The 16,749-nt window shown below is 45.1% G+C and overlaps 1 protein-coding gene across 1 annotated transcript in view; it reads left to right on the forward strand.

The window, feature by feature from the left end:
- The first annotated feature begins 117 nt into the window (after window positions 1-117).
- LOC105448377 overlaps window positions 118-16,749 on the forward strand; it is a 19,580-nt gene continuing 2,948 nt past the window's right edge. The window contains exons 1-3 of the mRNA XM_011686901.1: window positions 118-393; window positions 4,383-4,572; window positions 10,389-10,628. Coding sequence (XP_011685203.1) covers window positions 365-393; window positions 4,383-4,572; window positions 10,389-10,628 — 459 coding nt within the window. The 5' untranslated portion in view covers window positions 118-364. The remainder of the gene's footprint in view (window positions 394-4,382; window positions 4,573-10,388; window positions 10,629-16,749) is intronic.

Raw genomic sequence — 16,749 nt, forward strand, 5'->3', positions numbered from 1 at the left:
TCATCGGCCGCGGACGGGCACGACGGCCCGTCTCGGGCTTGGTCGGCCGGCGTCGGCCGAACACGTGCCGCGGCGACCACGTGACCGCGCGCCGAACTGTCAGATGTGCGCGGCCGGACTGTCGTATCTCGTTGTCACGCGGCGATAACGAATACTCCGATACGCGCGATTCGCGGTCCGTATAAAGAAACACGGAACACCGTGCGCCCAGCGCAGTGACCACCTGGACCACCGTCCTCGCCGATTCCGCGGGCCTGACGCTGTCTCTCCGTGTTTACACCCGAGGACTACGTCGACGCAGCCGCGCGACCGTGGCCAGGCCAGCGACGCTTCAGCACACAACAAACACCTGCGAGCGAGCAACATGGCGGCGGAGTGCAGCCGCGCGAACTCGTACGTACATACAAACAATACATCGCGATTCGTATTTATATATTTACGCCGTGTCATTGCCCTTCGTGGAAGTAGGTTTAATCGCCGCGTCAACGTTTTCCATTCGGGACTCGAGACTCGCGGAGCCGCGCCGCGTCGCGCCGCGTCTCCTCGGCGAGAATCCACCCAAATCCACCTCGACGAGAATGATGTATTGTCTCTCCGTTGCTTCCGACGGAGCAAATCGGAGTAATCGGAGCGATCTCCTCTCTCCGCGTTTACGGCACGGAGAATCGAACTCCTTTCGAAATCATCGGTCTCGCGAGCCGTGTGAGCGAGCGTTTGCGGCAATCTCCCAGCATCGTCGGTTCGATCGCGGTTGGAATGCTCGCGCGCGAATAGGTCGCGGATCGAATTGCGAAATCGCGAATTGCGGAGCTCGCCCCGTGGCTCTTGGCATCACGACTCTTTTTCCGTTTGCCCGTCCGCGTTCGCTTTCCCTCCCCTCCCGACTCGCTCGCGGCCTGGCTGGATTTTGAGGTTAGGCGCGCGGTTACAGCCGTGTTCCGCGCTCCGTTAGGTTCTCGTTGACCCTTGGACCGTCTGATAACAGTATTCATGCACGAGATGTAACGATGGGTTGGGCCGTAGAGGCAAGCCTATACGGCCTCAACTATACGTCGCGTATATAGTAGTAGGTCAAAATAATTGACGGCGTATCTTCTTCACGTTGATTGATTCGCCCTTATAGCAGATCGGCGAACCGCCGTGGAGCATCCCCTAAATTATTCTCGTCTGTTACACGTTCCGTGTAACGTGTTTTCATAAGAAAAATATGATTTGACGCGCCGCAGCTTGGCTGGACTATATACGCTTAACACTGGCACTTGTTGACGGACGTGACGTATCTTCATTTCGCGGAGAACAGCGGCGGGCTCTTCGTAGAAAGCACGACCGCGCATATAAGAAGGTTTCTAGGTTGCCCGACTTGCATGCGGAATTTAATGACGGCGTTGTTTACGTTTGCATTGTTCGTAATTATGCTAAGCACGTGGCCGGGCGTTTCGCGCGAGCGACTCGACTCTCGCGTGGAAGCGCGGCCTCTCTTAAAAATACACGCAGCTCTCTTTTTGCATTCTTTACATAACGGTTTCCGCGAAATCAGCGTTTAACTTTCCTGCGGATTATTTATAGTTTCGGCAGCCGATTCGAACAACGCCATCGCTTCCAAAACAGTTGTCCGAAGTTTCGCGATCGGAGTAATTCTTTTTTTTTTCTTTTCTTCGCCGGGAATTCAAATTGCCGGGAAACTTTTTGTCACACGTTTCTTTTCCCCTCTGTATTACAACACATTATCGAACGTCTGCCCGGTTTTGCAAAATTTCGGAGCAGAAAAATCCGACTCGCTGCTTCTGCTCCAGTCTGTTTCTCGATGACGTAACTGGAGTAGAACGGAGGTTCAAGGTACTATCCGAGTCTTTCTTTTTGCAGCTGCGGTCGCGTGATATTATGTACGTCGTATCGCACTTACGGTAAACAAAACGGCGGCTCGTTATCGGCGTTGTTTACAGACGGCCCCCGAAATTTCGGGCCGCTCCGCACCGCACTCGCCTGTTTTTTCTCTCTTCTTCTTTTTTCAACACCCGACGTACGTTTTTACGTAATGCATTTTTAAACTGGCGCGCGTTCCATTCCTCTCGTTCGATAAACAATGCTGTTATTTGTCTGTCTGCACGTCGCGTGATAAGATTACGATTATAACGTATAGCGCGAAAAAGTTATAAGATTGTTGCAACGTCAGGCAAAACAACGCAGAGTAAATGAGCATCCTCAAGGAAAACGACGTAATCTTTTTGCTCGCCGCGATTAGATAACCATGTCAATTTTTCTTTAATTGGAAAAGATGACGTAACGTCTCGCATACAATATAATACGACGTTACATTTTTTTTTTTTTTTTTTTTTTTTCGGAAAATAATTCGCGGAAAACGAACGCGTCTCGTCACGTTGCTTAGTCAGCTGCGTATAATTCTTTCACGCATATTTATCTTTATACCTTTTAAGAAGTTTCGCATTGTAAACACGTCTGCTCGATATTGCGATGCGAATTTTATTTGCATAGTCCAACAGACAGAACGATGTTAATTAAAGGTTAAGACTCGTGACTATGGACTGTGCGCGTTTGTTGTGTCTGGAATGCTTCACTCTGCGCGAGAGCGTATACGCGCAGTATTTTCACGATGGCGTATTTCGCGTACGTAAACTCGAGGAAAGTCGACAACGCAGCGTTTATGCGTGAAACTAACGCAGAAGACACCGATCGTACCGTCGTGATCCGCGATACTTTCACTGCTTTCGTGAGCAGAACGTATTGTCCACTGTCAAGTAGCAGCTCTCTCTCTTTCTCTCTCTCTTTCTCTCCTTTTCTCTTCCTCCTACATTTCGATTTTATTTAAATTCCGAATAAAGTTAAAGATAACTGAGTAATTTATAAACGCTGACATTTGCATGTATAATAGTATCGTTTGCGTCAAGAAAAATCGATCGAATAATATTTATAAATAATTATAAACGCATGTATATCGTTGCATATATACATATGCACGAATTTTCCTCCCGCGCTGTTTCTCTCTCTCTCTCTCTCTCTCTCTCTCTCCGGTCGTCACTGCCAGGTTAAATATAACTTTCGAGTAGACATTAAAAGTGACGCGCGATCGCTGCGCGCGGCTAAATTAGTATACGCGCGGAATTTAGGGAAGCTTAAAACGCGGCAGCGACGGCCACGGGGTTGCAGAGGGTTAAGTATAGCGTGCGCGGCGGCGTACACATTACCGCGCGTGTATCTCGTTAACGTGCTCCAAGTTTCCTGTGCTCGCCGTCACGCATTTTGTCTCAAGGGGATATATAGTAGAACAAGAATTGTGTCAGTCAAGAGGCGCGAGTCGTCCAATGACACGGCTTAAAATACGAACCGAATACGTATACCTACGCGAGGCCGCACACGAAACTGCTTCTCTCTCTCTCTCTCTCTCTCGCTCCTTCGTGAGAATAGACGTCGCGTCTCGAGTGTTCTATTTATGCTCGTGCTGTGTAATTACTATATAGCTGCCGAATATCGAGCACGTCGTCTTACAACGCGCGATCTTATTACAGGCATCACGAAGAGCCTTTCGTTCTTTCATCACTGAAACGCGAGCCTCATTCAGGAATATCATTATAAAGTTTTCTTCGAACAATTCTGAAGTGACATAGATATTAAAATTTGTAAGAGCAAGTAATATAATTTCTTTCAAAAAATTCCGGCTGATAAATAGACATTTCAGTCTTCTCATTAAAGAATTAAGTTGTATTATTTTTAAATATACAGAAATATGCTAATTAAACATATGACTACCGGCGGTTTTCTTCTACGCGGTTTTTTACCTTTCCGCAGTCATCTTTGTTCGAGATTTATTCGAACCGGAGCCGCGACGAATGCGCACAAGAAAGATCTCACGAAGCGCACGACATCGGAATTAATTCAATTGTACGTAAGGTACTTTGTGCGTCAATTCTATTGTGTGTTTGCTTTGAAATTTTTTATCTATAGGACTTTCTTGTGTGCACGATGACGCTTTATCATGCTCGTGATGTAACTCTTATGAGTCACCTAAATATTAGTGTTCTAAAACCGCTGCCGTTATAGTGGAGCGAATTGATGTGCTAAACGTGCAGGGCAATCAGCGCGCGGCTACTTTCTTTTTAGAAAGTTTTAGCGATATTATCGGAAGCAAAGTAATTATTTGCGAACAGCGTAACGTGAAGAGATACTATTCAGTGCTTTAGCTTTATTTATGATTTTCAATAGAGATAACTTAGTCATTTGAGACATTTAGTGTTAAAGTTTTAGTACGAAATCGAAACATTCTCATTTCTCATTAACGTAATCTTATTAGAGCATAATTATAGATTCATTTCCAATTTTTTTCCTTTTCCGATAACGTTTCACTAATCTAAGAGTCGTAATTTCAGAAACCCGCACTTTTGGCGATCCAGCGAGACTCTGAAAGTGCCGATGTCCCTTTTTCGCAATAATCGCGAACGACTGCTCTCACGTCTCCGTGCGCACGGTGAAATCATTATCCAGAACAGTTTCGTCGTTCTCCAAGGTGGCACAGAGATTCCCTTCAACGAAACGGACATAAATTGGCCCTTCAGACAGGTGCGTATTCATATGCTGTTATGCCTTTCTTGTTAGATTGAGTTGAAAATGTAATTGATTCGAATATTTCAAAACGCGTCAGCTTAAGATCCAAATTTTTCAGGCAAAGCGCACTAAAAAGTCTTTTTTTTAAATTTTTATAAGATAATAGAACTTTGGATCTTAATTTTGGACTTAACTTAAATTGCGAATTTAGATGCGGTTTTCGTAGTCTTATCTTACCAGAAGCAATCTTTTTCAATAAGAATTTTGTCCGTAAAAGACCAATTTATTATATCGCCGGATTTTGTACCGTCGTTCACGATCCTCCGACACAAGACTCGCGTGAAACGTGAACACAGAAAAAGAGATCATTTTTCCTATGCGAAATCTCAGAAATACCGTGTTTTCGGACAAAGCAAAGTCCGCGGGGAAATTCCGAAGATTCAGCCACAATTATATACGTGGTCTAACCGGGTATTTGTGTATTCGACACGTTCCTGCGCTAGTAATAGTTGTAAAGACAATTGAACTTTGCCGCGAGGTATTCAGGTAGCCCAGTTGCCACCGGTGTGAGAAAGTTGACTTATTTCGACTCAGGGAGAACATTGTAGAGCCGCGCGAACTCAATCCGCGAATTGAATTCGCCGAACTCGGATTGCTTATCGCCATATGGCTGCGACTTGGGTACGAAGCGCAATGTTGGTAAATTAGTCATCGATAAGATTGGCACGATGAGTGTTACGCGCTGTTGCGAAAGTTTACACGTCGGAGTTAATTAACATTTTTGAAATTGCGCGCAAAAATAATTAACATTCCAATAATTATGTCAAAGAGAAAAAATTTTTACACTTTTTCATTATCGGAGCATGATTTATCCATGTTGCAGCGTAACACCGAAGCTGATAACAAACCGAAGAAAACGAGCGGTAATAAAATTAATTAAACGCCACGGGAGAACGCCACGGCTTACACGTGTCGCCTTGCACAAACTTGCTTGTAATTCATCGCGGTAGAATTTCTTTTTGGAACTCTCACTCTCTCGTGCACGCCCTGACTCTGATATCAGGTAATTTTACTAGACGCGAAAACCAAATATTATTATCTGGCGCGTTTTATCGCGTGATAAATATCGTGGAATTCTTACAAAGTAAAGTAAAACTGCACGCGCATATACGAGTTTGTCCTTCAACGATGATATTCTACTTTGCTTTATTATCCATACTGCTATATATTGTATATATAATGCAGAGTCACCTGCGCTTCTTGTTTCTTCGCTGAACTCTCACATTTTCTGAGATTAATTTAATTTCCGCGGTAACAGTAACGCGGCGATGATAATAATAATGCAGCAGATCAGAATGGAGATTTCTGTCGGGAGGGAGAGGGGAGGGGGAAGCAGCTCCGTTCGGAAGTTTATGAACTCTCTTTCTCTCTCTCTCTCTCTCGCGCGCGCGCCTCACATATGAATAACTGACTCCACTCTACCGGACTATTCTGGGTAGTAGATGGAGTTCCGCTGCATTTACAACGTCGTAAACACGTTCTCGTCGAAGCCGCGCCGAAAATCGACGCGACGAGCGACGATCCGGTCCGAGACACGCTCCTGGGGCGCGCAGACGGACGGACCCGCGGCTCTGGCAGATTGCCTTTAAAACCCGCTTTACTAGAACTGAGGTACCGTTCGGACGGCGCTCTCTACAAAAACACACCGGCCGCACTCCGTTCATCCGTCCGTATTCCGAAGCCGCGCGTTTGCACGCGCTTCTTTGTTGCGGCGACTGACCGTGAATTTTTCACTCGAGCCGCGCACACAAAGTAAAATTTTGCTCCATTTATTTCCCGATCACACTAGAAAGCTTATTTACCTATACATTAACATGTAATACAGCTTCCATTTACTTGTGTCGATATATTTTTATCTTCTGTTTACTTTTCACGTTTCTACGTTTCTTTTTTTATTAATTCTACGAGGGAAAATGTATAAGCACGAAAACATTTTTGCTGAGCGTGCCAGGTGCATATATGTTAAAGCACTTTCTGACACTGTGTTATTCCCATGCGAAATATACACACGTGTATACATATGGTGGAACTCGAGCCGATTGTTTCAACGCTCAGTGAGCGCACACTGATGCAGATGATGCAAACCGCTTATACATTGCTCAGAAATTTGTTCGTCGAGATTACGGCTATTGTTATCCTCGGTTAACATCTAAAACTAACGTTCCGACGCTTTTCGTCATTTCGCCGTGTGTAATTTACCCTTTAATTCACAAACCGCTAGCGTGCAATTCACGAGGCTGCGTTATTCAGGTTGGGTATGCAACCGCGGTTTCGGTTTTAATGATATGCATGTTGCATTCAATGTTTATCATGGATTGATAATCATACGCATTCAGCGTACTCGGCGTTAAACGTGATAGCTACACAATTCTCGCGACCTGAATTATATACTCGCACGCCTATACGAGAGATCGTTCTGCTTTACGGTAAATTCGTACGGTAAATTTTCGTACAACAGAGAGGAAGAAAATAGAAATTATAAGCGCAATGATGATGGTATCTTCGCGGTTTAAAGTCGTGACTTTTAACGAAAAAACGGAACTTTGAGCGAAGCAAATTGTCGAGAAGAGCGGTCGATCGCGACTGGAGGACTCGCTTCCTGTTTCAGTTCTACCGGTTACGTTTTCATTTTTTTTTTTTTAATGCGTTATGGTCTTTATAGCGTGAACATTATCTCGAGATGTTCCAGACCAGCTCGAATTTATGCCACGCTTACGTCATTGTTGATCCTCCCGAGCGACGTTTGCGCCGAGTTTATCAGCTTAGAGAGAAATGTACCTTAAGCTCCACTTACTTTCAAGTTTCAGTTCCAGCAATCTTAATGGAAAAATATAATCTATACCATTTTATTTTAAGAATATTTTTCGACGAAGATTAAAAATATAAGCGACGTCCAATTTCGCGAAGTTTCTGTAAACGAGAGTCGAACGACAGGAAATTTGTTGCCGGATCCGCGACTGGCGCATCCGGTGCTTCTGCGGAGCATCCCGTATGCATGCGATCAAGGTGGTGCTCCAGTTTCTAATTTGGCGAATAGCGTGCCGCCCGTCTTTCTTTATGCGCAGCGCTCGTTCCGCACGCTCGACAGTTAAAACGACGTACTCGTGCTGAATTCGATATCGCGGTGCTATTGTCGCGCGATGTTGCGATCAATACGGGACCCTTTTCGTCGCACGGATTCTTTCTTAACTGCGGCTGTGCATTAGTCCGCCGTTCTCAATATGTGTTCTTGGCCGTTCGCCCGGTACATGCGCCACTCCCGGCGCGACCAGCGCGATAGTAACGATAATAGTTCTTCAATAATTCAGTGAATCAATAAAATAGTATAATTTCTAGAACTACTTCTAGGGGAAGAGGAAGAAAATTATTTTCATCTTTAGGAATATTTCGTATGCAAGGCGCGAAAAAAAAAGATCCGCGAATAAAGTCCACGTAACTCGTTCGTTAACGCCTTATATAAAAGGTAAGGTAATAGATATTATATTATCCCTGCTAGAGGAGATATATATGTGTTCTAGCGAGATATACACACACTATCGCGTGTGGGATTTTACATACATATACATATATATATATATATATATGTATGTAAAATCATATATATGTATGTATATATACATACACACAGAACTTCTTTAAGATAATACCTGCTGGCTGTGCCGAGAGCGCGTTGACCTGATGCCTGATCGTTCTCAAGATGTGCTCTCTCACTCTCTCATTCCCTCGTCCCCCGTCCTCGTCTCTTTCTCTCTCTTCTCTCGGCATCGGACGGAAATGAGAGCCCGCGAGCGGCTCGGGAGACGGAGAGAGTGAGATGGCCCAGCTCTTGAACCCAAACACAACAAGGCGCGCAACGCGTTACGACTCGCACGGGCTCGCTCGGCTCATTTCTCATCGCTTCACCCTTGGAATTCCGATCTGCTGGATTTTTCGGAACTCACGACGGCGACGACGGCAACGGCGGCGGCGATGCCTGCCTCCGCCAATGTCGCTAAAGATGCGATATTGTAGCATCGAGTATATTAGTATATATATAGTAGATACGTTCTCTTCGCAGCTGCACCTGCCTCATTTCTTTTTTTTCTGTCTCTCTCTCTCTCTCTCTCTCTCTCTCTCTTTCTTTTCCCTTCTCCATGTGCAAGCGTACACTTCTTTCGTTTTAAACTTAACCCCGATCATTCCGTTTGTTCAACAGTCTACTAATAATGAGTGAAATTTCATTCAAGAAAACTTGTAAGTAAAAATATCATCCACATAAGTTTAAAGTAGAAGAAATGAAATATTACTTTTATCAGTAATTGGAACTATAGCGTATAGACTCTGTCATCAGTTGATAAAATGAGACGGAAAGTATTAATCAAAATGAAAAAAATTATATAGACTTGTCATTTTAGTGACTCCGAAATAAATAACGTCCGTTTGTCACAATCAGTAAATCCGTTTTCCCTTTTTTTACTCGCGGTCAGTTTCAACCGCCTAGTTCCGTTGTTGTAAAATTCGTAAAAAATTTTTTGACCTGAATATCCCGAGAAGGCCTAGAATTTTACTGGTGTACAAAAAAACGGAGCGATCTCCGAAGACGTGCCTTTGCGCGACGCGACCTCGGCGCGGCGGCGGTTTGATTGATAAAAACGGCACCGAACGGTGGAAACCAGGAACGGCATTTCCGCTTCGGCCATCACGGGCGAAGGGGAAGCCGCGCGCGCGCGCGGACACACTCGCGTGATTCTGTTTCCTGTACAAGCTTTTTCGAAGCCTCCGAGGGAATTCAAGACCCGGCCGGGCGTGAGACCGCCGCGGAGAATCCGCTGCAGTATTTTTATCTTGTTTAAGACAAAAAAAAAGAGAGAGAAAGAGAGAGAAACACAAAAGATTCCTTGCTATTGAAAGCAGAGAGAAATTCCGTTCGCCGTAGCCGGCGATCCGTGTCCTTCGTCCGTAAAGGAGAGACCTATAACGCGTCGGGACGACGCTTCGCACGATTGCGAAACGTCGCGTCTATTAGAACAGTCGAGAAAAATCTCCTTGACGACCGGTCGGGACTCGACGACTGCAGGGTACCTGGGCATCGACTCGATGACGTGGCCCCGTGGTGGAATATTGGCGTATCCTCTCTGAAACACTCGGTCGGCGTGCGCCGACCGCGCGCGAGCACAAAACATCGATTTCTTCACGTAATATCGTGAAAGACCTATAAGCGTGGATGACCTATTTGCATGAGGAAGTCGAGGGGAGGAATAAATATCGCGACATTCGATTTCGAGAATGAAACTCGTCCGCGCGAGGAGAACGGGAACGCGCGGAAAATAGTCGTGAATAGTCGTCGCGCCGCGCAGACGTTGCCCGTCCCGGGCGCCGTTCTTCACCTCGATTACGCAAGCGGTTATCGATTTTGTAATAAAAGAGAAACGTTTATCACACACACGTATCTTTTGCATTCTTCATTATTCCGTCTCATTATCTTCACGTTGCGCCTCTTTATTTACGCTCTGTAATTTTTATACGATATACGTACGACGGTTCTGGATATTATATACGTTTGTATGACTGAAAGTACATTAGATATAGTACACACTATCGGGCTACTATATACTATTTCTAGAGTTAGTTATTTAAAGAGATGTTAGACGATGTTAGTCGCGCCGCTATTATTACGCTACGACGTTCTTCTTCCGAGGTCCCTCTATTATTCAACAACTGCAATGACTATTGCGACTTCCGTACTCTTTCGCAGCTCGCATATATACAGCTTTATTTGTACTCTTTATCAGGAGTCGTTCTTTCAATGGTGCTTCGGCGTGGAGGAGCCCGACTGTTACGGCGCTATCGACATGGAGACCGGTACCTCGATCCTCTTCGTGCCGAGGCTGTCGAAGGAGTACGCGATTTGGCAGGGCAAGGTGCACACTCTCGAGGACTTCAAGGAGCGATACGGCGTGGACGAGACTGATTACACCGACCAGATTGCGGCCGTGTTGCATAAAAAGGGAGCGAAAATCTTGCTCACGCTGGTAAGTCGCGCCTAGGAACAGATGGACGCTCACCGGGTTCGCTGCTTTCCTGTTTACCTTCTCCTTCACGCCAGGTAGGGGAGAGTACTCAATCTCCAGGGACAGTCCAGCTAAGGACCGAAACATGATTTCACAATGTCGATTATATGTATATGTATATATGATCGATCTTTCCTCTCTCTGATTACAATCATTTGTTTGTTGCTGCTGATGCACGTGAGACAAACTATAACGGCGGTGCCGTTAATAAATAAAGGGGAAACAGATCGAAGTGCCGAAAAGATCCCCAGGTTGAGCACCCTCCTCCACGTGCATGTGTGTGTCCCGCAATAAGACGATTCGCCGCGGCATGCCTCGTGACGTTTACCTTCGCCTCCTTCGCGACTGTCTGCCTCTACGATGTGTCGAGAAAGTTGCGTCGGTCGGTCTGGTTTAGCGAGACTCTCCCGCCTGCATTAATATACGAAACTCCCCCGGACAGTCTACTCGCTCTGCCTCCGCCAAACATTTGATGAATGCATACGCGCCCGTATGTGAATTTTTGTCGCATTGTCATCACCAATTAGAGACTTGTTCGAGCGCGCCTCATTCGCACGCGGACGCGACGCGGCGGCATTTGTCACGACTTGGCGAATGTTTGCCGAGTCGAGGGGGCATCGCGCCTGACGTCGCCTCTCTGCCTGTGAGATGACTTACCAGTCCTGTTTCTCGCTGTGCAACACCGCGCTCGCCTGCGCGCAGATGGGAATTGCAAAAATCCCGCCGCATAATACCCTCCCGTGCGAAATACCGCGTGTGCATGCGCGCGCGCGCGCGTTTAAATGCCGCCCTGTTGCTACGCGGATTAGAATTACGGTGGATTTAGCAGAATCCCAGAATGCATTCCTCACGCCTGGCTCTACCGCGACGCGTTCGTTTGCCAAATAGCACATGCACGCGAGTACACTGGAGTACTTATTCGGTGTAATTTTTTTTACCGTTCCTTCCGAAAGAAAAAAATAATAATAATAAAGAAATAGAGAGCTCCGGACGATTCATTGCTTTGTTTGGAGTCTCATATTTGTTTTCCGTTTCCTCCCGCTTGCTTTAGTATGTCTGGATACTCTGATTTAAAGTCAGTTTATTCTCGGTCCACTTTATAGCTTAGAAAATCGCGGTGGAAAATATAAATAGCAGCGCGAACGCAGCCGGCGAAGACGCGCGCGCGCGGTTCGTAAAAGAAGAAACGACACGATAGCGCGCGTAACACTTTTGCGCCGAAGCTTGATGACATGCTAAGCGCGACCAAGAGGCTATAATAACAGAATAGAATATTTGCTCCATCCGCGTGACCTCGCGTGCCTGCAACCTGGCCGGCAGACGCAGACCGATTCGCGACCGATTTACATAGCTCCGCCGGTGACACAGATATCGGCGTTCGTGCAGGCTCGGATGAAAAACGGGCCGATAAATATTTCAAATCGGTCGCTATTTAACGAGCCCACGATTCGTCCCCAGGCCGCGGTGCATCAATAACAACCTAACGGCGGGTACGAGCGACCCGAACCGTACGTTACGAGTACATTACGTGGAACGCTTATCTGATAGCGCGCCGCCGCAAATAGATTTCGCGTCACGAAGTCCAAAAGATACGGCCGGCCTCGTATCGATTTGCGACCGGCAGTGCGAAAAATAATTCCATTTTCAGTAAGCTGCAGTAAACTCTTTCGTATTCTTGGTACGCGAATTATTTACATATATGCGATGTGTAATTCGTTATCGTTAATAACAACTCGATCAATGTAAAAAAAGCGCTTTATTCCAGAAAGTAATTTTCCAAGATCACTTTTCCAAATAGATTTTTTTATGAAGTCTATGCGTATCTTTGTCAGCCACAGTCGCACACATACTCGTATTGACATTTCCCGTTAGCTGATATCTATCTTTCATATCTTCATCTTTCAGGAAGTATAGTTGTTTCAATAGAAAGAGAGTGAGAGGGGATGTATTCTATAAGGAGATATTCTGTTCGGATAATAGAACGTTCGCGTACTAGGACGTGTTCAAATAGAGATCATTCGGACAATGGGAGATTTTGAACAAAGAGGTCTCTATTTGTATTCGTATCAAAAACGTGCTCATGATTCTTATTCCGCAGATACTATCTACAGACATATTTGAAATCTTAAATACATATCCTTTTTAAATTTCTAAAATACGGTCTTTAAATTTTTAAATTTCTTAAATAAAAATTCTGAATATACATGTACATATATATTTTTTGTTCAGACGTTTTTAGAATTAGCTCTCGCGATAACATTATCGCGAAACAGTTTACAATAGCTGTAAAATTATCCGTACAATTGACGAAAAACATTGATTATCTCCGGAAATACGAAGATTAGACATACGTCTTGTATACCTAATGCATTATTTATCTTTACGGCAATTTTTGCTTAAGTAAGTGCGACGTAAGCGACCTGTGCGTCGGCGATAGTAAAGATATTCGACAAATTCGCGGAACTAATTTTGCTAATATACCGGTTACGCGCACGCGGGATCTCGCAATTCAGGCCAATTTGGAGCAATTCAGAGCATTTTGCGATTCCTCCCCCGCGCGCGCGCGCGCGGTGCGCATTAAGCGATTCCGGAGACGTTCGCATGGTTTATGTGAAACCAGGAAACTCACAATGGCCCGTGCGCGCGGCGCGGCGACACGATGGCGTCTTCCAGGAATCATAACGCGCGCGATCATCGGCCGTCTCTTTGCGCACATTGAGCCGCGTGTCGCATATAGCCGTCCCGTCGGGCAAATTGACATGGAGCTGTCAGTGTTTGTCTAGCGTCGGTCGGATCGATCGAAAACACAAAGCTCGCAGATCGTCGTTAATGCATCACAAGTGTCGCGAGACAGGTCATTTAAACTGCTGATGCCCATATCGCTGACCATATCGAAAATCGATTCGGCTATACCTATATGTATATTATACACGTGTTTCTACGAATTCGTCGAAGCTTCGTCGAGACGACACGAACGCGACGGGTTGTTTACATCAGCTGCCGGTGCTGCCGACGAAAAAAAACAACAAAATGTCTAATATCGAAATGCTTTGCTCCACGGGACTCCGTCGCTCCGGCGTGCGGTGACTCGGGATGAGTTTCATTATTTCATACTATTTACCCAGACCGGTCTCTGTTATGTTAGCACGTAGACGCTGAGTAGATTCTAGCAATGCCCATGTAGACCTCCGGCCTTGAATCTTCTTCCTCCTCCCCTCCCCACCCCTTCCTTTTTTCAGTGCCGTTCAATAAATCGAATTGCCGCGAAATTCGTCGGGAAAAATCAACATTTAATGTCTTCGCGGAAAGTGTTATTTTGCTGAAACGCGCGTGCGGGATCGACGCGCGGGCATGAATAAGAAATAGAGCACGACTCGGCATTTGCCGCAAGGCAATCGCAGCCGCGTCTTGCATTATTCCGAAATACGTGAGAACGAAGCGTTGTAAGATCAACACGTGTGTAAGATCCGAGATCCACATCGCGCGGATCTCTTTCTCACGCGTTTCGAGATTTCACATATTATTTAACGCTCAAGTTTACGGATCGGCAGAGAATTACGATAAATCCACAGAAATCCGTTTTCCTGTTTCGAGCATTATTTTTTTAATAGGTATCCTATAACCCTCGCCCTGCTCGAGAAGGTAATCCGTAATGTCTTGGAATTAATTCTTTTGAATTCTATCTGTCGATTTGGTATTCAAGAATTGAAAGCCGAGTCGGGGGTCTGCGTTTTGTTAAATATAATTCTGACGCAACGTCTCACGTAATCGAGAGCTTTTTTTTCATTTTTATTTCAGACGAAATAAAAATGGGCTCGGCGTTTCAATCTTTGATCTCGTTTGTTTTTAAAGATTAACATAACGGTCGTACAATGTAAGATAATGTGAAATCAAACGTCTCTGCGGCATCTCGAGATATCTCGTATTTTTAATTCGCTCCAAGCATAAATTGTGCAATCAAACGTATTTGTTTTATCGGAATTACAATAAGATTAAGTAATAAGATGAAAAATATGCGATAACTAATTATCGCGCTTATTCCGAGGTCATCATCGTTAATGTGAAATTACGTCCTTGCGCTTCAACCATTAATTATGTTGAATATTGTTTGCAAACAATGCAACACTTGCCAAGCCGATTACCCACCCGACAATGCGATATTCATGCGTGACAAAGCTAATTTAATGGCTGATAAACACGAATGGAAACAAAATGATTCATGCCGGTCGGAATAACACTACCAAATCGGCGTGTTTATCATTCATGTGTTTACCACGCCGTCGTATACATAAAGGGCCGACAAAATATCGAACTCTGTTTCAGGTTTTTCGTTTTTCAAATTCAAATGAAACGTATCGAACTGCCGCGTTTTCGTCGTCGAAAGCCTGTCGTCGAAATTAGCAGGAGCTCGTCAAAATTAAACTTTAGATATTTTCGTGCGCGATCTATTGCATATGCACGAGGGCTCGTTAAAATTCTTTTATATACCCTCCCAGTTTTAGCGATCTTGTCGTCGCGCATGTATATAAGCCGTTCGATCGATATCGGTTTAGAAATTTATGATTGCCGATGGACTGCGAGATACGCGGTGTCTGCATGGCAAATGAGACAAGTTTGGGAACCGAGTGCGGTCGCGCAGGGCGTTACATCACGATCCCGCGACCGCGGGATTAAAGCCGAGGTTCGTTCAAGCGCCCGGCAGAAGTAGGCACAAATTATAATCGACAATCGGGTGAATCACAAAGTAACCTTTCATGCTTAGTAGTAGTACACATACACACACACACACACATATCGACGTATCCGTAGGGACGTGATTACACACATGTGCCACAGAATAAGATATCTAATTATAGAGACAGATGACGGAGGCTGACGCGTCTGACCTTTGTAAAATGTATTATACGAAAAAAAAAAAACATCATTTTTGAATCTCGCTGATATCTATTCTCGGGAAAGTTCAGAAACAGAAGTTGTTTCAGACGTAAATAAATAAGAGAGCGTAAAAATTACGATGAGTTTTTTACTTGCGCCGCGATACGTCGCGCGATATCGCGAATATTGTCGCGCTATCAAGTGATGCAATAATGTGTAATTACACGTTTAATCTGTCTGGGGTCTGTCAAAATAAATAGCTCGCATATATACCACCGGCGGCTTTATACTAATTTTCGGCATTGATAAATACTTATCTCTCTCTCTCTTTCTCTCTCTCTTTCTCTCTCTCTCAGATCGCACTAGACCACACGGGCGGCCACCCGTTCGCGACTCTAATTATGATTACATTGCAAACACGGTATTGCTACCGCATATTTTTTACGCGACACGTCGCGCGCGCGCGCGCGTTCGCGCTCGGCCTTTCGCAATATCCGATACAACAAATGCTGACGGGCACATTCGCGGCACGGTATACCCGCTATTTAGCCGATCAGACGTTTTTTTTATTCCTCAGCGAAAAACGATTAGAGTGCTCTCTAATATCGCAAGCGTGCGCAAAAAGTGATCGCTAACTAGCGTTCATTACGCAGCTGCAAAATTCGACGTGCACCGTGCACGGAAAAAATCGGCTTTACGCAAGGAACTGTTATATGCAAAATGTGGCGTATGTGTAAAAAAAAAAAAGAACCGTTTTGCGATTCGATACATGGAAACCTGTATATCCTACTTGTCACGTAAACAGGACAGAGTTTGAAATTAATGAAGAAATTGGTATTTCAGACCCGACGTATTACGCGACGGCGCGGCATAATGTAACGTGCCGATTAATCGCTTAATTAATGCATGACGCATTAAGAATTTACGTGGACGTTATCGCGTTCGCTCGAAAATATACGTAACGTTATCACGCACGTTATCCTTCCGCGGACGTAGAAATCGATGGCACAGAAACCATTTGTTTCGCCTCCGACCGGATGAGGACTGCTTTCTCTATTCTGACTTGAATCCAAATTACGTAAGACTACGCTTTTACTTTGACCCGCACGATATCACCGCTCGCACGTCGCTTGTATTATATACGTTGCCGCCGCTGCCCAAATTGCGGCAAACCCGATTATACGATAATCGTTCCCTTTTTTTTTTT

The sequence above is a fragment of the Wasmannia auropunctata genome, unplaced genomic scaffold (assembly GCF_000956235.1).
Source record: "Wasmannia auropunctata unplaced genomic scaffold, wasmannia.A_1.0 LD336116.1, whole genome shotgun sequence".
Classification (NCBI taxonomy): domain Eukaryota; kingdom Metazoa; phylum Arthropoda; class Insecta; order Hymenoptera; family Formicidae; genus Wasmannia; species Wasmannia auropunctata.